The 23,444-nt window shown below is 40.5% G+C and overlaps 1 protein-coding gene across 4 annotated transcripts in view; it reads right to left on the bottom strand.

Moving 5' to 3' along the window:
- Positions 1-23,444, bottom strand: part of CALCRL (calcitonin receptor like receptor) — an 84,013-nt gene that overhangs the window by 27,096 nt on the left and 33,473 nt on the right. For 2 of the 4 annotated variants that reach the window (XM_044426990.1, XM_044426989.1), the window contains 3 exons: positions 6,087-6,186; positions 3,685-3,844; positions 908-1,018 (listed from right to left, as the gene is read on the bottom strand). In XM_044426990.1, the coding sequence (XP_044282925.1) occupies positions 908-1,018; positions 3,685-3,844; positions 6,087-6,149 (334 nt within the window). In that variant the 5' untranslated portion in view covers positions 6,150-6,186. Of the gene's footprint in view, positions 1-907; positions 1,019-3,684; positions 3,845-6,086; positions 6,187-17,900; positions 19,091-23,444 lie in introns of those variants that run through there. The other 2 variants (XM_044426991.1, XM_044426988.1) reach the window with 2 other exon arrangements.

Below are 23,444 nucleotides of genomic sequence, written 5' to 3'. Positions count from 1 at the left end.
CGGCCATGTACATTCCATACCCCTTCCCTGTCTTTTTCATAACGCATCATTCTTTGAATGCAAAGGTTGCCAAACTCCATTAAAAGTGCATTTTCTCAGACAGTGGTAGGGTGGAAAACAACTGCATAAGACACCTAATTAGACCATGAACAAAAATACTATTTAGGGGTACAGCTAGGAATTGCAAAATACTCAAAGTTTCTGCTGTTGAAGAACAAAGCCACTAAAGTGACCAACTTCTTCAGTGCTGGACTTGCTGCAAAGAAAAATTCAAGGAAAATGATGCTAACTTCTGTACTCCCATCCCCCTGTTTGCATAAATAGCATTTTTTATGATCATGGCTGTATAAGCAAAGTTTTAAAATGCCTTAAATCACTATGGTTTACAAGAGATTTACAGGTTACCATGCTGGTAATAGTTGATGTGTTTTCCTCTCCAAATGTACACAGGATTGTACCCTTAGTGAGGTTACTTATCAATATTGTAGCTCTCTAGCATCAACTCTTTAGGTTGCAAAATAATGTTCAGAAGTATGAAGGGCATCGCATTTTCATAATTTAACACAATTTCCAAGCAGGTTGCGAGCTACACCCCGCATGCTTTGCAGTTCCTGTTCTGTCACCACATCACCATGTCTGAAATACGCATACTGTTTGCATCCTTCCAGTGGATACAGCCTTGAAGTGTCCCTGTATATAAATTGATGGTGATGTGGAGGAACGGGAAGCGCATTCTGCTTGCATCTTCTGCTATTCTGTGTTGCAGTGATAGCCAAAGTTGGTCCACATCTTGTCCTACCTACACATCTTCACATAACATGGAAGCATCCTCCCCAAATCCACCTTCCCCAGGGGCTTCCTGAGGACGACCTTCATTGTCCATAAAGAAATCAAGATGGAGGTGTACCTGAGGGGTCAAAGTCTTGGAAGTAATCTGGGCAGTTCTGTACTGATGTCTGTCCCACGGCAATATCGTCCCAGCACAACCAACCATCCCACGTTCTGTTGCAATGAGGCACTAGGAAGGTTGAAGAGAGGAGAGGCAGTAAAGTTGGTGCTCCTAATTTACCATGGTTTGGACAGTCATGGATCCCTCCCTTCCTTTGATGGAAAACTCCCGACGGAAACCACCACCACTCTGTACACATCATTCCATCTGACTTTCAACTGTATATCCCGCAGTTTACTACCTATAAAAGAGCTTGAGAACTTGAGATTTGGTCACACTCCAGAGCAGTGCATCCTCATGTTACATCCTAGTAAAACAAAGGCTCAGAATGCAGGAAGAGGCTAAGCCAAGGAAGGGAAAGATTTATGCAGATAAGGGCAAGCTTAATTCTCAGTGGCTCCCAGTATGATGGGGAAAAAGAATTTGCTCAGTCCCATTCCTTCGTTGTTCCTTTGTTTTGCTCTAGGCTAAATGATATCCCATGCCGTCAAAATTCTAACTGAATTAGGAACATTTCTAAAACTCATTCTGGAATTGGACCATGCACAGGTTGCCATAGTTGTTAGTTCCTTGAATTCACTTGACTCTTTCTCCCCATTCCTTCTCTGTATTACCAACATCCAAGTGTGTGTTCCTAAAATATACCGGTATAAGCCACGGTAAAAAGTAGCAGCCCCCTCCCGCCCTCCCTCCCGCCCTCCCTCTGGTGATGCTTTGGAGGCCCTCCCTCCCTACCCTTCTGCTTCCTCTCTCTCTCAGCTTTGAACAGAGGGCTGTGTACAAGTTTTGGTACAGAGTTTTGAAATGTGAAGGTTTGCATTGCCTGAAATCAGAAGATGGTGTTAGGAGAGATGACCTTCACCCATATTTCCTTTCCTTTAAGATAGGAAGGAACACCCTCCAAAGATCTGGGATCTATTTCCCCACTTAGAACTTCACTTGGGCTCACTGCCCATGGTGCAGCCCACCCTACAAGTGCTGAGGCAGTCGGACACTAAACGTCAGTGCCACAATTGTCGGTTTCATTCCATAATGCCCAAGAATTCTGGAAAGTTGTTTCCAAGCTAAATTTAACAATTAACTATTCCATAGTCTAACAGATGTCGGTGCTTGGTAGCCACTACTGGCTTTTAAAAACAAAATCTGTATGATTGGTGGGGGGACACCAGGGAAGGAAGAGACTGCATACGGCTGCAGGCCACATGTTACTGACCCCTGCTAAGATGGTTTAGCTACATCACTCCAACAGCCTGAATGTTGCACACCTATCAGAGGAAAAATAAAAGAACCAAACAAGGGAAACTCATTCAAACCCCCTATTCAGCATTTGCTCTGTGGCCAAAGCCAGTGTATTAGATTGTGCTGCCTGATGCATTAAATCAGGAGGAAGGTACTTGTGGCCCACCAGATGCTGCGGAACTCCAGCTTGGCCAGCGGATGGGAGCTGGAGTCCAACAGCTTCTAGAGGGCCACAACTACCCTGGCCCTGAATTAGATCTTTGAAAACCCATTCCACACTGAAGTAGATCATCCTGCAAGTCTCTGAGGGTTTGCTGCTACAGCCTAAATGAGATTGTCCTTCAGAAAATCAGCCACATTTATATGGCCAATACAGACCATCAAAATTTTAATCCACTGCTTGCACAACAGAATTGATGAGATGGAAGGGAAACAGTGAAGAGGAAAGCACCACGTTGGAATGTGGGGCCCTTGATTGCTTTTCCCGGCTCTAAGGTACCCCTCAAAAATCAAGATGTGCCAAGATGTACCCCAAACCATTGTCACCATCAATATATCACATTCCAAAAGCAGCGAATGAAGCCCCAGAATGGACCAAGCTGGAAGCACTGCATGCCAGATTGTGCCCCAAACCAGTCCAGCTCGCCCCGTGAAACCTTCAGTTGTCAGCGGAGAGCATACAAGAGGAACTGTCTCAAACCATCCATGGATGGGTGCCATGGCGGAAATGGACCCTCTGAACTCTCCCACGGGTGAGGGGCACAGCCACTAGAAGGGCCTTGCTTGAAGAGCACCGGGCGGGCCAGGCTAGGCTCCTTAGCTGAAGAGGTTCCCTTTGATATGCAGGAGTCCAAAGCTGTACAGAGCTAAAACCAGTCAGCGCTGGGCATCCATCCTATCGGCAACCAGTGCAAGCAAGTCAGGATCGGAGAAATCTGCTCACTTTCACTTGCAACATGTGAATGGTTTCCAGAGGATGCTTAATGGACAGCACATTTCAGTGGTTCATGACAAGTGGTCCTTGCGTGAATGATGGCCCCGTGCATTCATGGAGGCTGGTTTTGTGAGAAAAAAGCCTTCCATGAGAAATCTGCTTCCGTGCACATCCGATCAGGATTGATCCAATTTTCACCCCAGGAAAGGAGCATGGCTTTGAATACAATTTGTGGTTGGAGTCTGCACATTTCCGAGCTTGCAATGTGATTCAGAGAACTAAAAATGTGTTTGACAGCATTTATACTTTTGAAAAATGTGCACAAACATGTTTGAAGCAAAAGAATGCCTGTATTTCAGAGGTGTGCACAATAGATGCATACATTTGCTGGCAAAAAAAATGATATATTAGACTGTAATCTAATATAGATTGTAATCTATATTAGATTGTAATCTAATATAGATATGAGACAGAATGAGTTTTCAGAGAGAATTTGGAGAACTTCAAAAAGCTCAGGTTTTGCTTGGAAACACATCCCCATTTGGAACATTAATTTTTTTACCTTCATTATCATTTGGAGTTTGCATAATTTTCTGGTAACATTCATACTGTGCTGTCATGATTTTATTCAGAGTTACGCCTAGTGAATGGTGATCTGCCATTGGAAAATCTTCATTGGTCATGTTGTTTTGTATTTGCTCTGGAATTGCTGTGACAAACACCTGAACAAAAAATATCAGATACTGCAATGACTACTTGATGATTAATTGGCTAGATTAATTAATGTACAGAATTTTCATTTAATAGAAAAATTGTCTTCCAACTAAATGGGCAGCAGAACTTTGAAGAAGTCATTCATTTCGAAAGGAGCAACTGGCACAATCACTAACACTTGTCATCATCTTAGACATTATTTATTGATTTGATAAATTATTATTTTATTACCATTATTGCATTATGTTTCTATACTGCCCATAGCTGAAACTCTCTGGGTTTTCTCAACATTTTAAGTCACCCATCCACATTTTAACCAGGCCTGACCCTGCTTAGCTTCCAAGGTTAAGCAGGATCGGGCACTTCAGAATTTATGTAAATGACATTAAATTCATGTCTCACCTTTCCAATAAAATAGCACTGAAAGGGCCTAACAATTAAAGTACAGATACTTATGATTAAAACATAAAAACACATCAATAAAATACATTGATTAAAAGCAATTCTTCTCCTCATTTGCCCTACATAGGTAATAGGTGCTGTGGCCCCTGCCTGGGTCACCTCAAGCAGAATGGAAGGTTTTTTGCTCCTACACAGATTTAATCCATGAACAGTGGTGTCCTGTGAATGTTATATTCCAAAGTCCTTGTGCTCTGTTCAATGTGATTCATACCCAGGAAAGAATCTACAGAGTTGTAGCCTCTATTGTTAAAAGTCCTGCAAGTGATTGATTATGAATTCTTTAAGCAGGTTACCTTGTGACGGAATTATTCCCCACTGCTGTGAATGTTAGATCATGCTGCTAGCACAGTGTGTAAATTGAAACTGACTTTTAAGGAAAGAATGATTTCACCAAAATCAATTTATTTGGTCTAGTTACAAGCACTTTATTTTCAAAATGTCGTGCCATTCATATGGAGGGTGAGATACAGACTCTTCTCCTTCCTTTTTTACAGGAGGTTTGACTTTGACATAATCATGGCTAGACTGTCTTTAGATATGGCCACTCTAAAATGTGATATTGCTTTGCTCCCAACCGAAAGGTTTTCAACCAAGAAGTAGACATATACTAGTAAAATGCTGAGAACAAGGGAAAGCCCCCTCCCCAAGATATGACTAACATCCTTAATTTGGCCTCAATTCTCTAAGTCCAATAAAACTCAGTTAGGCTCACTTTCCAGCAGACATGTATTATGGAACTATTCACCAATTTCTATTGCCTGTTGCTCAGGGACCACAATCCCCCAACAGTCCAAATGTTCTGCATGCAAAAGGTCCCAGGTTCAATCCAGGGAGGCATTTTCAGTTAAAGGGATCAACGAGCCTTTAAAGTGGGGAGGGAGGGGAATGCGGGTGCCTTCGGCACGAGTACCTGGCAATCCACTGCCATGTAGAGTCAAGACTGTGGAGCTAAGTGAAGAAGAATGAAAGAAGAGCCTGTGGAACCAGGCCAAGGGTCCATCTGTTCTGCTCATGGAGTGGCCAAGTAGCTACTTGCAGGAAGCCCACAAGCAGTAGCACCTGCTGTAGCTATAAGAAGCTTCTGGGTTGTAATGAAAGCTAACATGCCATGAAGAAGTGATTTTGGGGGCCAGACAACAGCTTATGTAGGTGGATCTGTAGATGGATTTCTTTTCTTTAGGACAAGAGGTCATGATCAATGCTGTTGGAGGCATTTCACCCAATATATTCTGAAACAAAATACTGCCTTCTCCAACATTCTCTTTGCCTGTTGGAGGGCAGGGGCTGTGCTGGAGAGCAAAGGCAGAAACGTGGCAGAGATAGCAGGAAGAAGGGTGTAAGTGAGCAGAATGGTAGGGATAGTGTATGGCATCACACACATATCCTACAGAATCAGCTGCATAAAGGAAGCCAGGAAGTGGCCTCATACGACATCAGGCTATTAGATCATCTACCCTAGTGATGCCTACACTGATTGGCAGTGGCTCTCCAGGATTTTAGGCAGGCAGCTCATTCCTGCCCTGTTTGGAGATGTCATGGATTGAACCAGGGTCCTTACACAAAGATGGCATGTGTCTGGACTGCCTCGCCTGCTGTTTGACACCCCCCCCCATAAGACTAGGTGGATTGGTTGACCCTTGTGACCTGTGCAGAAATGAGATGGGCAGCACATACCCCAAAGTGATGAAGCACATCATTTGTCTCTCTTCATGTCTCTCTCTGCTCTTATCGTACTAGCTGAGTAGCTCCAGAGGGACATGTGCGCTAGGTGGTGGGGGGGAAACTTACCGAGGAAATGGCGAGCAGGAGCAGCAGCTGTATGATCCAAGAGGTCTCCATCGTGAAATCCATGCAATGTAATTTTGTGCTAAAGATCAGCAAGATGAAACTGAAATGAGAAAGAAAGAAAATATTTTTAAAAATAGACCCACTGACCTGGGAGAAAATGTAGATAATATTGTTGGCTACATGAACCTGTTTAAGAACATTCATGATAGTATCATGTTAGGCAGGACAGTGACAAAATTACCTGAGTCACCACAGCCAGAAGAAAAAGAAGCATGGAAACTGTTCAAAAGTGGGAGGATAATGAAACATGAATATATTCATGAGGGCTGAAATGGGACGCATGTTTTGTTGTTCATGAAAGCTAAGATGCAATGAGGAAGTGCTTTCAGGCAAGCTCTACTAATATGTACATAAACTTCCCATAAAAACCTATAAGGCCAAGGAACACAAAGGCAAACACAGTGGGATAATTCACTCAGATATTTCATTTTTTCTAGCCTAGGCTGGATGATTTGGTAAAGATAACTAGCCCTTTCCTGCTTTAATTGCAACCATTGATCCCTGGAGCTTCTCTAAGGCACATACTTCTCAATTATAGATGGAAAAAGGCAGGCTTGCAATCACTCGTGAGATAAAGAAATGTCATACATATTAGTTCATATTATAGATTAAAAATAATTAACTTAGACACTTAACCAACAACTACAAGAATAAGTAAACAAAACATCCACCAATTCATCCCGGCCTGCAAACCACTAGTTAAGTAGGTGATGCCCATCATTTACTGGAAAAGTCCTCTGTCACAAAAAGTTCTGCTGCTCATATTGACTCTTCTACTTTTTGATGTTTTGGCTAGTTGGCTGCTCCTTCTTCTCCTTCCCCTTTATCCTCCTTCAGACTGACTTTCAGAGTATGCCAAACTCTTTCACTGCGTCTCCCCTTCTACTCTAAACTATCAACAGCCATCTTTGTTCCTTTGCTCTTCTCCAATATTTTTCTTTGTTCTTCCCTTCCCATGCTCTGAAGTCCACAATAGCACAGGAGACACCATTGCACATTTCCTAGAGTGGACAGCACACCAAGCTCTTTGGTTTGCTCACAGGTGATCTATATGAAGGAGGAAACCATTCGATGGTTGCTATTAGCTTCTCAAAAAATGACTTCACAGACACATTTCTTGAAAGCAGTTAACCACAACGGCTACATGGAACTTTCAGCAGGCCATTGAATAGTATAAGGATGCAATGGAAAAAGTATTTATTTCATGTTATTTTCACATTCACATTTATTTAGTTTTTCCTCGATTTTAATTCCCTACAGTTGACTTGCCCTTTCTTTTAAAATTGAGATTCATGTGGCTTCTAAAGGTGGTGTTTTCTTTTCAGACTCACAAGCACTGCACTATTCTCCCCACAATGTCATCCTAATTTCATGCAGATAACACCAAAGCAAGGGTCCAAATTGAAAACAAGTACTGAAATAAACAGGAGGGCCTTCATTTCCCAGTCCTCCTTGCTTCTATCCCAGGAATATCCGGCTGGCCATGACTGCTGTCTGATCTGCAGCAGAGCTAAAGAAGAGGCACCCTGTGATGGTGAAAAGGAGGCATGTGTTCTGGGAATCATGTCAGTAGCTGCTGCTGGGATGCGGACCCCTGGCAAGTGCCCAGCCATGCCTGTCCTTGATGCTGGGCCTGTGCTTCCACCTTGTTATAGTGACCATTTATTTTAGCTTGACTTTTAAACCAGTTCTACATTATGGCAAGCTAAATGCCTACATGTACAGTTATGTCTAGACTCATTTCCCCATGTGCTCCACTCCCTGTAATCTTCAGACTTTTTTTTTCTCCAACAGTTATGACCTACAAGATAGATTTATGACAGTAAACAAACAATGGACTCCATGGATACTATTTCCGACAAGCACAACTCTTTCTTTCTTTTTTTTAAGCAGGCATGACAACATTCTCACCAGACTGGAGTTGGAATGTGAAGTGTGGTACCTGATCCTGTGCATGTTTATTTAAAGGTAAGTGCCATTAACCCTAATGGGGCTTATGCCCAGTGAGCACATAAAAGATTATACTAATTTTATTGTCTACAGAGCTGCCTGTCAAGTGTATGTACTTCTCACAATTCTTTATGAAGATTTATTAACTGACTTGGACTACACCGAGATTCGAGCTGTTAATAAAGTTCAAAGAGAAAAAGCACGAGTAAAACATGTGGGCATTTATTTGACCCAACATGTGAATCCGTTTCTTGAAATTTCTTACCACTGATTGTAGAAACATGGGAAAATGCATTTCTTACAATTCAGTTTTAACATGTTCAATAATTATTCAGCAGGATAGAGATTCCTTCATACTGGTTTGCTGTGCAAATTTGAGATGGAAATCGGCACTAAATAGTTTGGCTTAAATCCCACTGAAGAGTGAAGTATGTGTGCAGAACTGAGACCTTCATTTGATATATCAGCTCTGATTCTGATTGACACCACCCGGCTTATTGGGCAATAACCAACATTTTCACCCCTCTCAGGTTACTGATGTAGCAACAGGGTAAGCATTTAGCTACAAGCCAAAAAAGTTATGTTGGTAAGTTGCTTTTTCCAGGGAAACACGTCATAGAGGCATCAGCTTTAGTCATCATGCTAAAGGTTGGCTCTGTTAGCACCAGGTCAATGGCAGAAGCTGAATGGCTTCTGGAGACTGGACTCTGCTTATTATTTGTGTTTCCAACAATGCAAATGTTGGAATATTTACCACTGAGATATTTTCTTTTTCAGAAATCCTCTAAAATGAACCTAGGCTGATAGGGAAGAAATATGCCTGTTATACAAAGAAGAAAGGGTGGCAGCTTTGTGCACTGTAATGTGCTAGTGTCTATGGAAATATTAGATGCAATGAGGCTGAATGAATGGGGCTGGAATCCTATACAAACCTACCTAGAAGGAAGCTGCAAAGGGGATTGGATTGCATTGTAAAGTCTCTCTCTCTCTCTCTCTCTCTCTCTCTCTCTCTCTCTCTCTCTCTCTGGCTTAGCCTTTCTTCTGAATATGTTAAAGGTCCATGGGGAAAGCTTAGGATTGTGCTTCAAAGCAGCCTTTCCTCTGCAAGGGCTGAACCCGTCTTTTTAAGAAAAAAATTAATAAAAGTGGAGAGGAGGTACAACTCCATTTTCCAGTGATAAATCGCCATAGAACAGCACATTGCCACCTTCTTGCAGAAAAGAAAGTGACTGCTGTCCAGCACAGGCTTGCCTTTTCTCCAAAAGTGGGACTTGATAAGAAATTATAAGAGAAATGGGAAAAGATTTGGAGGAGAAGCTTGCAAGTGGATATGGCAAACTGTGACGAGCCAATTTCCAAACAGGGACATTATTCGAGATAATATTGAATGTTCAGCCAATGACCTCCTGATTACCACACACATTAGAAGCTTAAATTGTATACAAAATTCCTAGATGCTTTGTGATTGTAATCCTAAATCAAGTTACCTGTAAATAAATGCTAATAAATTCAATGGGTCTTATATTCAAGTAGGTATGTATAACACTGCGCTATAAGGTTGTGTCACCAAGGGTGATTTTTGGGAAACCTGTGAATCGTCCACTGCCAAATTCAGTGGCAACTTTGCTGTGGGAATGGGCCAAGGGACACTTATAATATGCTAAAATATCTCCACTGTGTGAAATACCTCTTTTGAAAGACACTTGTCTGAAATCACAGAGAGTAGGAGTTTGAAATGTATTAATCTGTATCTAAGATTTGAATTGCTCAACACTGGAAAAAATCATTTGCCCTCATTTGATTTCTACTTGACTATAGGGACATACATAAGAACATACACAGAAAAGTACAGCCATGCTAACTGAAAACAAAGGAGTGAAAAAATGTTAGATTTTGAAGAATATGTATACTTCTGGCATACAGTTGAATGTAGCAATGAACATTTTGTTTGGATTAGTGTTGTGAGTTTGCTTTTGTGTTATTTATTACAAAGGTTGTGCTGACAAAACAATGCATGTGTTTCTCTTTTTTCCTATTCTTCTTAGCCAAGTCACCTCTTTCTCTCAAGGTCTTGCAACATTTCATAGGCAGGGTGTAAGTGACATCCACGGCAGATGGTAGAGGTCAACAAGAGAGGAAGATTTTGTATGCTATCAAAACATTACTGGGACAGCTTGAACACATTTGCTTTTCTTCTTCCTTATACACCAACAGATGTTTTTGCTTTCACTCTTTTCCTTTCCTCCCAGGAGTAACTGCCATCCTGATGAAATGCCAGAAAAAGTCTATGCAATACTAAAGACAGAGTAAGACTCAACTTGCATCATTTGCCATAGCAGCCAAGAAGAAGATAAGCCCAGTGTTTGGGATACTACTACAAATAAAAGAGCTGATTCCTCCTTTACGTTGAGAGCTTGGATACAAAAAACCCCTAGTTTAAACAGGCAAGTAGACTATGGCACACTCTGCCATATTCCTCCATGATAAGAAAGCACTGGGCCACAGCAGTCTCATGCATTAACACTCTAGATCCCCTCCTCAGCCAGAATTGGGTATGGTCATTTTCCAGGTCAAGTAGAAATGGAGATGGGACATAATACAAGGCACTGTAAATGGACCACTGGTTTGCCAAAGTAAAGGACTTCATATAATAACCAGAGTGGGCACAACGGTTTGCCTCTATTTTCATAGGGCTTGATCTAAACTACAGCAATTGCAGTTAGTTCCCAAACAGGTTATGTCATGACACTATTAGGTGCACCTGAATTAAGTGCCACTCCAACCCACATGTTTATATTGGGTTTTGTGGGTAATCCAAACGTGTAGAAATGCTAGTAGAGAACAAACTTGAACTTCCCTGTATCAAAGAAAGTTTCATGAAGGTAAGCCTATCATATACCAATTGTTTCCTACACACATTTCTTCTAAACCAAGGCAGCTACAGCTTGAAACCAGTGAAAAGGGATTAATAGCAATCAGCTTCATTCTCAACCACCAAAACTCAAATAGGAGCCAAAACACTTATTCTCTCACAACTTTCTGTGAACATTTTCCATTGCGCACATATATTAAGATGGAAAATACAAAAAGGGGTTTTTTTTCTTAAAAGAATCATGATATTAGCATTCTTCTTTCACTATCAGGCAAATACAACTCACTATGCCATTATGACAATATACCTTGTTTTTTAAGGTGTTCAGGGAAAAGAAAGATACAATCAACAAAAAGGCATCCAGAATAATTTCACAATAGTTCCTGGAAGCAAGGTTGTTTGTTGTTCCTACTGGAGGGAAAAGGCAATCACATTTATGAAGTATTTCATTTAATACCTTGTTTTGTGATTTAAAAAAAATCTCAAGCTAGCAAGCCGGAAGAAAATCTACTGGCTTTTTGCATGCTTTGAGAATACTTACAAAAGTCTGATAGAACTCTAGGTAATTCTGACATTGCCCAATGAATAGCAGGATGTTTAGTTTTGCAGAAAGACCTAAGGTGGTATCAGTTACATTTCTTTTAGAGAAAAACAAAGGACTCCTAATATGACACAGTACAAAACAACATGCTAGCTGCTTCAAGGGGGGTAGCTCTCATGGCATAAATAAAACAATTCTTTCAAAATACACACATCAAGTGTGTCTGTCTTCACCATGTCCAGCTCCTGAACAGTTTCACGGGTGGCAAGTGCACACCCTCAAAGTGCTGGGAGAGAAAAGAAAAAAGGAGAGTTATGTTAGCGAGCCTGTGACCTTTCCTATAAAATACAGAAACTTTAGATCTCCCAGATACTTTACTCACTAAGAACAGCAGTAAAGAATAGACTTGTTCAGTGCCACTCCGGCAAGATTAATCCTCTCCCTTATTTTTATGTTGAATATTATAAGACAATATCACTGATTCCACAATAAAAAGTATAGTACATAAACAAGCTCAAAACTGAAGCTCAACACTGTTCTATGATCATGGTTTAAAAATGTCCATGGTATGATGTGCATCTTGCTCTTTTTGCCATATTTTATTTACAAAATCTATTTTTTATGCATCACATACAATACAGACTAATGGCAATGGTTTTTAAGCACCATTAACGCTGCTGTGTTATATTATTCTAGGGTATATTTTCCCAAAAAGAAAAAAAGACAGTGTTTCCAGCACCTCACATCATGTACTAGGATTCTTTCTGTACTGGGATGCAAGGTAGAAGCTAAACATTGCAAACAGGAAAAATGGGAGATTTCTGTGAAGCCTTTTCAGAAGAAATATTCCAAGATGACAGGGGATTCCCGTAGCAGTGCTGGGATCAAAGTAAGTGATGTACCAAATGATGAGGTGTCTCCACTCCATGAGAATAAATGCAAATCATTTGCATCTGTTGTTATTAATAGGTCTATCAAAAGCCAAAGCTCCTATTTTCCCAAAGTGTGGGCCTCGTGGCTCTATAAGTACAGAAACTGGACTGGAGTCATCGATCTCTTTGGGGAGGGGGTTGCAGGCTAATTTGTCACAGGTGGAAGATAAAATGTTAGAGAGAGAAGACTGTACAAATGCCAGAGCAGGAGAGATGATGTGAGATAGCAATAGGCATTAGACAAATGAAGAACAGAACTACAGAAGTAGAATAGTGAAGAAGTTGATACAAAGAGCGGGTGGATGAATGAGATGCAAGGGAAATCTTACATGCTCAACTCTCCCTCTTCTTTTCCGGCATGGCCAAAAGGAGAGATCAGAAACTTTGATTTCTATCTTTAACTAACCACAATCCATCATTTTATATCCAAACCAGGGATGGTGGTTAGGTTTAGCTGTGGTTTATTCAAAATGCCAACAACATAAAACCTGGATTGAAGAAGGCTTTCTCAGGCATAAAAACAAGCTGCACCGAATTGAAAATGAAAGCAAATACTTACATAAGATGTTCCTTGATGAACCAGACCCAAGTCCTATCTAGCCCAGAATCCTGTTTTCCACCTTGGCCAACAAGATACTTATGGGAAGCCCACAAGAAAGATGTGAGGGCACTAACTCACCCCATTATTGTTCTTCATCAACCAGACATGTTTCCTCCAAACTTGGAGATGGCCCACAGCCACCACTGGTCAGCAAGCACAGCTCTCTCCTCTGTTCTGATTTTCTCCTCATGGTTGCACCATGGTTGGAAGGGAGGGAGAACATCTAAACCTGAGGCTCATCTAGACTCTTTCTTAGGCAGTAAACCATGGTGAGGTTTCTTGAGTGAGACAAATTAAGAAGGAGCTTAAATGTGAATAAAAATATTCTCTTAAAGCATAGATTCATGCAGACAACGTGATGTGGCAAAGATGGCTATACAAAGTCTCATTCTTCCTAGAGGATATCAAGATGTAAACTGATCCTGATATCCTCCTAGCTGTTCTTAATGAGTGTGTTGGGAAAGAACAAGCTCTACCTTGCCTACAGATCCTGTCACCATCGTTCCTCTTCACAAAGCATTTTGAGTCTAGCACAATCGCATACATGGCAAGTGAGCTAAAATGTGTTTTCAAGTGGACCCAGAATTCCACTGAGTGAATCTCTGCCTGAAATACTGCCACTTTAACTGAGAATTCATTTAGGACATCACGTTCCATCTGAAAAAGATGGCAAAGCCATTTATGCTGTGCTAACCTTTACAGCAAACTATTATCAACGCAGCCCCATGTTTTTTCCTGTTTCAAAAACATGTCCTCAATGGACATTTAAAATAACTTTCTTTCCTGCACAACCTGGTGCCAAGCATTTTCTAAAAACACTATTTAAAACAAAGACCTATTAGAGAAGAAATGCACCGTCATGCTTGAAAGATCTTAACCAGTGGAGAGACACATTTCCCAAATATTCACCCTTCCTAATGGCAGCACAAGGGCATTACTAGGCAAAATCACTAGGGAAACAATAGGTGTCAATTTCCAAAGAGACATCATTTATTTAGCAGGCCATCTCAACCCCCAGCCATTCAGAGGGGAGATTTAAAAATTGCTTTGCTGTGTTAAATAAGATCCTCTTTTTGGAAAAGGGAAAACATTCTGAAAAAGCACCATGGAAATCAGTGTGAACATGAGGAAAAACTTGCTATAAAAAGGTTAAACCTACCAGTTCCTTATAATGCAAACTGAGGAAATTATAGCCTCCAACTGCTCAATCTGAAGTTCCTCCACCCAACGAGTGCCAAGCAAATTGTGTGTATGGGTGTGGGCTAATATTTGCATTTATAGTTTTTGTAATCTTAATCATGCTAAAAATGCAAGATTTCAATATTTCATATTGCTCTGCTTTAGGGCAGGCATATAATATTTAATATTTTTCTCTGCCTTCAATATATCTAAATTTGTAATACTTTAGGACTGCGCCAAGCAGGAGTCTTACTATTAATTTGCAAAAGCAGCAGACAACTTGGAAGTAGTTTTACTTTGACTCAGTGGGTCTGGTCCTGCAACCCTTGTTTAGGTCCAGGAGCCAAGCTTATTTAATCAAAGCAAATGTGCTTGGCAAAATGCAGTAAGGGAAATTAATTACTTTGATGCAAAAGGCTCAAGTCATGGACCTCTTAGTAACAGACAGGAGAACTACATTGGAATTAAAACTGCTCACAATACAAGTAATCTTGAAAATTCGGAATTCAAAGCAGGAGGGAGGTAAGGGAGAGAAAAATACAAATCAGCAACTGGCAAAGATGGCGGGTCTCTTGATACAGACCTGTATTGGAAAATGCCACATGTCTTGCTAAACGTGAATGGGTTGCTTTCCTGGAAGAATTCAAGGTATCCTTTTGCCAAAGGGGTGGGGGCAGGGAACACAGAGGACATGTGGGCTCTGGTATTTCAATAGTCATTTAAAAAAAAAGAAAACTCCCCGGGGTAGGCGAGTCTGTTTGTCTGTCTATTGGGAACTGATTCATTTTCTTGAGAATGTCAGAGGAGGAATATGTGCCAGGATTAAAATCAAGAGATACTGACCTCAACACTATTACGCATGTTTGTGAGGCTCTTAGTATTGTAAGCCATCCATAGAGTTTCAGTTACTGGGTGGTATAGAAATGAAATAAATAGTAATAATAAATGAAAATAGTTTTTTCTTTTTAAGAAGCAGAAATAAAATATGAGAATATACTAGGTTTGCTTAATTCACTGAAATCAATGGCTTAAAGTGTTAATTTTAAGAGACAGCCTTCATCAGTAGACTAAAAGGTGTTTTGTGTTATTGACAAAGCAGGGTGGATAAAAATCAATGGTTTTTAAAAAAAAAGTTAGATTTTTATTCAAATTGGGTTATTTTAAAAATAAAATGCTTTTTGAGAAAGAAAAATCTATCTAAAGGTCAACCCTATTTAAGATACATTATAGTGCAAAGGTTATTCACCCTGAAAAAAGAATTAGTTTTTAATATGTAGCATGAGGCTGTAATTCATGCAATGTTTAATTTTTTTGGTAAATGCATTCTATTAATCCATCCACAGTGTCATGTTCTTCCAGGGGTTTCTGTAAAATTATTGGGCAATTTTTCTTGTCTAGAAGACATTGTCACAGATGCTTGGTTTTACAGTTCCCAAAATTATGAATGTATGATAATTCATAATCACAGTGATAAGGCAGTGATCACATGCCTCTTTGCTGTGAAGAAATATGTTATAAAATAAACATACAGAGTGATAAAAATACCTTAATCCCAGTGTTCCTTTGCAAATCTATGCACACAGAATCAGCCCCTTACCTCTTAAGTGCTACATTTCAAGAAAATCAATGAATATAAGAAGATAGTTGGGAGTGCAATAGACCTGTGCACAAAGCAAAATTTGAGGAGGGAGGGTCAAGCAGGAAAAAAGAAGCTTTTTGAGCGAAATATCCCTCAAGTCTTTGGATCTTTTTGTGGATAGCCTGAGGTTTATCATTATATTATTCTTTCCCTGGAGGAGAAAACCTGTAATGGCAGCAGGCTGTAAAAGAGACCCAGTGTGGAAATATTTTAATGAAGTTCCTCTACCTGTGGGTAAGGCAGGCATGTGTGCAAATTATGTAGAAAACATGATTTAAATCTAGTCTTACTGCAACAGAGACAACAATGATAATTTGATCAGGTAAGCAAGTTGTTGAATGTGACCAAGAAAAAAATAAACCAGAAAAGTTCAGACCGAAGGATGGACATATTATTGCACCTGCGAAGTATGATTAACAATAAATTTAAGCAAGCATAAATGACCAAGTATCATCCTATTGTTTGATGTGAGTTATACTTGTACTCAAACACAACGAGGGCCACTGTGGACTTTTACGAATGTTCTGCCCTCATAAATCACTAGCATAGATTAGAGCCGATACTCAGATTGGGAAACCACATTAAGTGTGTGCAGCGGAAGAGAATTCACACCAGACTTTCCAGCCTGCCACCCACCATGCATTTAGACTATTTCCCATCATTCCTGACCACTGGCCATATCCCATCTTTCTCCTTCAATTAGAGGTACCACAGGTGGCTTCAAACAACAAACTAAAAACTTCTTTCAAATATATATGAGGCTTGAACACATTCCAGTGGCATTAAAGGTACAAAATAAATATGTATTTAGAGCATTCTTAACCAACTCTCTGGGTGACATATCCTCACCTGACATCAGGAGCTTCAGAACGTTCTTTTGTGGCAGCTCATTCTGTGAGTGGGACACAAGTGGTCTTTTCTTTCATGGGAGTGGCCACTACCAGAGGATGGTCGTCATTGGTTTCTCTGGCATCCTACTGCTTATATCAACAGCTATTTGTGCGGGTAAGGCTGCGAATAGAACTTCTGCGCCGACTGTGAGACTACTACCAAATTTTATGCCATTATCAGGAAAGCAGTTAGTTTGAGGTAATAAATTAATTAACACAGTTAACTTGGAGAGAGGAATAGAGAAGATCCTTCCATTGGCACATGGAGGTGACAAACTGAGAATAGCGGCCAACAAAAGAAACTGCTTTATCTATAACTCTGCTAACTCACATTCAAACCACTGTGAGCCGCACAGCTTCTTGTCCGTTACTGCAGTGAACGTAAGCATAGTAACATTCTCTAGACAATTTTTTTACTTTCTTGGGCTGCACTCCCAGGAGTGAGATCCATGAACGCGACGAGCAGGTCTGTGCAACTGTGGCACGATTAAGAACCCACAGATGCCTGTTAACCTTGCTTCACATGATAGTAATGTGGCATCCTGATTTCTCTAATTATCCTCCTTGGCACAGTTTGCAATGTCACCTCACCCCAGGCGGCATAGCTTTCTTGAGGGGATAGCAACCCTCAAGAGCCATTGGCTCTGCTGGGTAACTGCCTTCCTCTCAACAAGCCATATCAGATGGGTTTGGATGATCCAACAAGCCATGCCCAGGCAGGTGACAAGGCAAATGGCTCCCACTCATTGTGATCCTATAAGCCAGCCCAATGGGATCAGTTAATAGTCATACAAGTAAATAAATTAAATTTTTCTGATCAGACTTTTCCATTCAAATCTACTACATTGATTTAACTCCAATCCTGGTCAGTATTAGTTGGTCTTTGGTTGAGAGAAACTGGCTAAGCAAACCACTTGGTCATGACAGAAGATATGCTGAAGAACAACAGTAGTTGTCCTAAAACCTTCTGTTAAAATGCTAATCCTTTGGGGTCTGTTCACACTTCCTAATCTTCAATTTCGCAAAATAAATAAGCAAACAAATACTGATGAGATGTGGTGCACTGTGCTGTTATAAGAGCAAAGAGAGAATCAGAGAGAATATTTTCAGAAGCGGGAGGCATACTGCACACACTTGAGAATTGTCTTACAGAAAGATCTCAGCCTGGTGAAATGAGTCTATGGAACCAGCCCAGTCCACGTCTGCTGTGCAGCTGTTAATTGTACAGGTCGTGAGTGACACAGTTGCTTCCTCTGCGCAATCATGGCCCTTGCTCAGGTGTGAGTGCAACACAAACTCAGGACCTGGAGAGGGCCATATAAACATTTAGGTATGTCAAATACAATTGGCTTTCTTATCTTCAGATACAATTGGCTTTCTTATCTGCATTGTGCTCAAGTTAAAGTCTCAGCTCTAAACTCAACCAAATTGTAAATCTTACATATCATCAAAGGATCAACAACCTGAGGGAAAGGTTTAAGGGATTAGAGTCCTACAGAAAAAGCCCTTTCTACTTGAAGGGAACTTAACAAATATCTTGTCACCCTTCTTAAGAAATATCAGCTTGTGCTTGGTAGTTACACAATATTTTATTCTGAAGGACAAATTATCTTAATTCCTAGTATATGTTGATGGATGCCATACCATGGCATTGGTAGGATTACTGATGCCTTGCACAACATTATTCTTGTATCCTGCTGCTTCCGCTGTCATGGAGTGTGTTGTTAACACATGGATGTTGTACACAGTTGCACTTCACTTCAAGACTGAAAAATCTAACAATGCCCACATCATATATGCAAGTGGAGATTCATGCTGTCGTTTTCTTTTACTGTGAGTACTATTGCAGCTTTCCTGTGATGGGTGGCTTTATGTAAAACCTAACCAAACCCTGAAAGTGGATATCACAGTCTGTAGGTAGTCTGAAATAGACCGAAAATGGCCACAGACCAAATTGATATAAAAGTGAATAGAGGGATTGCGAATACAGAGCAAACTTTTCTTTCAGGCTCAACAGGAGACGAATTAGGCTGGGTTCCCACTCACTTTGGAATACCAGAAATCTGTGAAAGGCAAACTGCAGGTTTCACACAGCAGAAATGAGCTTCAAAAGGTATCAGCTGGGCCGTTTTGCATCCCATTAACACCAAGCTGTTGGGTGATGGTGGTACGATGCTCTGATGTTCCATTAGCAACACACCACTATACATGCCAAGTCAGAAGTAAGTCCCACTCTGTTCAATGTGATTCATTCCCAGGCAAATGAGTATAGGATTGCAGCCTGATCCTATAGTTTGACTTTACAGCTTCACATTTAATGTAAAACTCCTAGTACCAAATTTACAAAGACATACATATACATACACTTTCAGTAAGTAGATATATACATTTTTAAAAAAGATTCTGGACTGTGCAGAAATGGACAGATTGACTCTATTACTGAAGGAGAAAGAAGATACTGACTTCTTTCAAACTTGGCATCTTTTTTATGATTGGCTGGAGAAACAGTTGATTATAGAATGTTAAAAAAATACGTTATAGGGGGCTGACCCAGTACATCCGATGTATTTGATGATTGATGTTTTTAGTTTTTAGTTTAGAAAATTTAATAAAAATCTTTATTAAAAAAAGATACATATAGAGGAATTCACTCTATCCTGAATGAAAATTCCACTTAATTAGCACCTAAGTAGAGAAATGTTACAAAACAGGGGAAAGATAGTATGAGCAGAGCCAGCACAGAGGGCTAATTTGGATCAGTGAGACCTGCCAATCTTAAGAAAATCTCCCTCCCTCCCTCGTGTTCAGTATTCATGTAATGATGACCAGCCTCTGAGAGACAATCATACTGAATTTCAGGGAAGGCAAAACTGCAAACAGTTTACACCTCACATTGTCTATGTTCCTCTGGTAGTATTTTAAGTAGAATTTGTGCATTTTCTGCTGTGCTGAGATGTGTGAAATTTAGTTCAGAGTAACTAATCATTCTGAAGAATTGTAGGGCTTTCCATCTTAGAGACTGTGCTTTTAAAATGACATAATTCATGTGAAGCAGGCCTGATATTAATACTTGTATAACAGATTGTAAAAACGTTGGGCCTGGTTCATTTGCTGTCAGCAACTTTCTGTCAAAACTCTTGCTGCCTCTCTTAACTTAAACTTGCTAGTAAGCTCCCACCAGACATACATTAAAATAAGCACTCCCCTGATATCATATTGACTTACAGTAGTTTGACAAATATAACATTGGCATGATGGACCCAGAACTGAGATGAACAAAAATAATATATGCACAAATTGGATTTATTTATAGCTTCATACTTTGTAAAGTTACTAAGGCACTACTTCTCTCTGATCCAGGCCTCGCTCTGCTCCCACCTGTCCTGATGATGTTTGACCACTTCTTTTTGACCATGATACTGAAGATGCTGGCTTTTCAAAATAACTCCTTGCTAAAGCTGTGAAACATCCTGAGATGCTTGTAGTAGACAGTATATAAAAACTTTAAATAAATAAATAAGCAAGCAAGCCCATCTGTTACTTTAAACACAGCTCTTCTGAAACTAATATTTCCAAGGCCTTCCTCTCCTAGTTCTTCTTTAGGCTATGAGTCTCTCAAGCCCAACCTCGTCTCCTCCTTCTGGCTATGCTTCTCTGCCTACATACTGCATCAAATGCTCCCAAACAGTCCTGTGTCATTTAATTTCCTTTTTATTATTAAACTTATATTCTGCTATATTAGCCCAAGGGCTCGCTAAGTGGATTACAATAAATGAAAAACACAATCTAGCAATACGAACAATCAAACATGTAACTATATTCAGAAGGAAGTGTACAGCTGAGGGGTGATAATTTAAAACAGTATAGATTAAAACCATCCTTAAATTATCAAGATAAAATCAAGTATTAAAATGTCTAGAATATAAGGAAGGTGACAGGCGGACTGCTTTTGGGAGGCAGTTCCATGAGGCCTTTTAAATACTGCCTTGGGCAGATCCCAGGTAACCAACGCCCAGGGCTTTTTTCTTCTTGGGCTCTATGCAAGGGTCAGTCAAAGTTCTCTGAGAATAGAGGCAGGTGACCTGCTGCCGCCTGATAGTCTAAACTACAACTCACAGAATCTCTTACCATGGCCATGCTGGCTGTGACTTATCAGAGCTGTAGTCCTAAAGATTTTGAGGACGCCAGGTTGCCTACCCCTCAGAACCTTCGCCTGGTTTCTTCTGTCGAGCAAAAAGTATTCCAGGAGGCCTTTGCAATGAATGTGGGTCTGCTGGGCTCGATTTTGTCACTTTGGGTTTTGAATTGTGTTTGAATTCCTGTTACTATTATTGTTTTAATTAAGTTTATTTGTGATTGTAAGCTGCCTTGAGTGCCATTTCCTTGGTTGATGAATGACCGGCATGAATCAAATCAACAAAAAATAAATAGCTAATAAACCCAATTATTTGATGCACTATTATTCTAAGGTCAACCTATTTTTAATCCTTCATTTTAACGTGGCAGAGCCCGGGAAACAAACCCTAAAAAGATCAGGTGGGGTGGAAAAGTGGATTTGTCAATGCACACAGGCATGTGTGAATCACATGCATTCAAACCATTATTTTCACTACATCACATTCGACTAAGTATGTCAACTTCTGTCACTGAGAATCGGACAGAATGCCAGGATGAATTTGGGCCACGTTCACATTCTGGAGGTGTGGCCATGGGAAATTCTGGTACATATTAGACTTGGTCCCTAAAGCCCAAATAGCAGCCTTCATGAGTTATAAGCAGATTTCCCCGCTATCCTTTAGCGTGACTCCACCCTTTGACACTCCACTCTGACTATGCATCCAATATTAAAGCAAATGAAGCTGGAAATGAAGAATTGACACATACTCCAGCAGAGAAGCCTACAAAGCTAGCCAGTCTCTCTTGAAACTTGGGCAGGGCTTTCTTTCCATGGAAAAAATTAAGCTCAGTGTAGACTAATGAAAACATCCAAGGTCATGTGCACACTGCAACAGACATCACTATCAATTGAACATGGTGTGAATGATGGTACAAACCAGGAGAAGCTTGGCTGGAGTTATTCGTGCATCTTTTTACACCTAGAAATGTTTAGGGGTCAAGTTCTCATTTTATTTTCAGACATCAAGGAGGTTCAGACCTGAGCTATTGGATGGGATGAACTAGGGATAAGTCTTGGGGAGAACTTATGGTAGATTCACAATAACAAAAGGGAACATTTCCTTCATGGAATGTTCCATCAGCCGTTTCATTGCTGATCATCTGCTAGGGCGTTTAATGATTTCTAGGCCACTTCCCAGAGCCATTTGGATCACAGAAGCCAAGGCAGCACAGTTGGTTGCGTGGGATCTTCCTACCTGTTGATTATTTGATTGGACAGAGTCATTTGCCTGGTTCTTTCCTTGTAGTGCATGTATCCAAAGGCTTCTGAAGCAACACAGGAAGGAGCCACTCTGGTGAATCAATTCCATGGCCATTTAAAGGGATTTGGCAAATTAATGGGGAGCAAATCTGTAAATCATAATAGTTCGAATCCCCCTCTTCAGGGAAAGGGTTCATTTAATTACTAGTGTTAAGAAAAGGCTATCAATACCATGCCTTGCTTGAAGAGACATGAGTTGCACTAGAAGACCCTTTGGTATGGTTGAACATCCCATGTGTTATATACAAGGGATGTCCAGAAAGTAATGAAAATGAAGTCCCTACGCTCAAGAAGGGCTCTGTGAAGAAAGAAGCTGGCCAAGGTCACATGGGGTGAAGTTGCATTCCAGCCCTGTCAGAGTTGAGACATTCTCTTTTGTGACACCCTGTTCAAGTGCCTCGTATTTAGAAAAATGCAAGCGAGTTTGGAACAGTGGTATGCAATAAAATTGTGTGAAATTGGGTAAAAGTGCATCAGGAATTTTGAAAATGGTGAGAAAAACTTATGGAGAAGCTGCCCTATCAAGTGTACTGATGGCACAAGTTGAGATCAGCTCAACTTGAATCCTTCATCACAACAGCGCACCAAGTCACAGTGCTTTGTCTGTCAGAGAGTTTTTGGCTGAAAAACACATTACGGTGCTTCCCCATCCACCTTACAGTCTCAACTTGGCTCCTTGTGACTTTTTCATACTTCCAAAGATGAAGAATGCTTTGAAAGGACACCATTTTGGTAGTGTGGATAATGTCCAAAGAGCCACTACGCAGGCTCTGGACACCATCCCACTTGAAGACTTCCAGGGATGCTATGAAGAATGGAAAAATTGCTGGGTGTACTGGGTACACTCACAAGGTGCTTACTTTGAAGGAGACAATGTTACATTGTAAAATTGTTTGTTAAAAGAATTTTTAAAATATTCTCGTTACTTTCTAGACACACTTCGTATTAAAGGGGGCATGTTCAGTATGAGTACTGAGCCCTCTGTGGAATGGTGCTTGTCCCTTTTTGGCCATATATGCAACCTTTCTCAGAGAATCAACCTTAGGGGAAAATGGTTTCCTTCTGTTTCCAGAAGAAGCCAGCTGTGCAGAGCATTGGGCGTCCCAAGGGACAGCCAACAGCAAAGCAACCCCCTTTTCTCCTCTCCAGTGAGCTGTGGAGACAAATCAGGAAACCCTGTGACAATCACACAGCCGCTCTTCCTTCCTCTTGCATGACTGGCTTTAAAAAAATGGGAGGTCATGGTGAATGCAGGTT

This window comes from Varanus komodoensis, unplaced genomic scaffold (genome assembly GCF_004798865.1).
Source record: "Varanus komodoensis strain SLA01 unplaced genomic scaffold, ASM479886v1 scaffold18_1, whole genome shotgun sequence".
NCBI lineage: Eukaryota > Metazoa > Chordata > Lepidosauria > Squamata > Varanidae > Varanus > Varanus komodoensis.
Note: the sequence above shows the minus strand (reverse complement) of the source record. Positions and strands in the feature narration are given on the sequence as shown.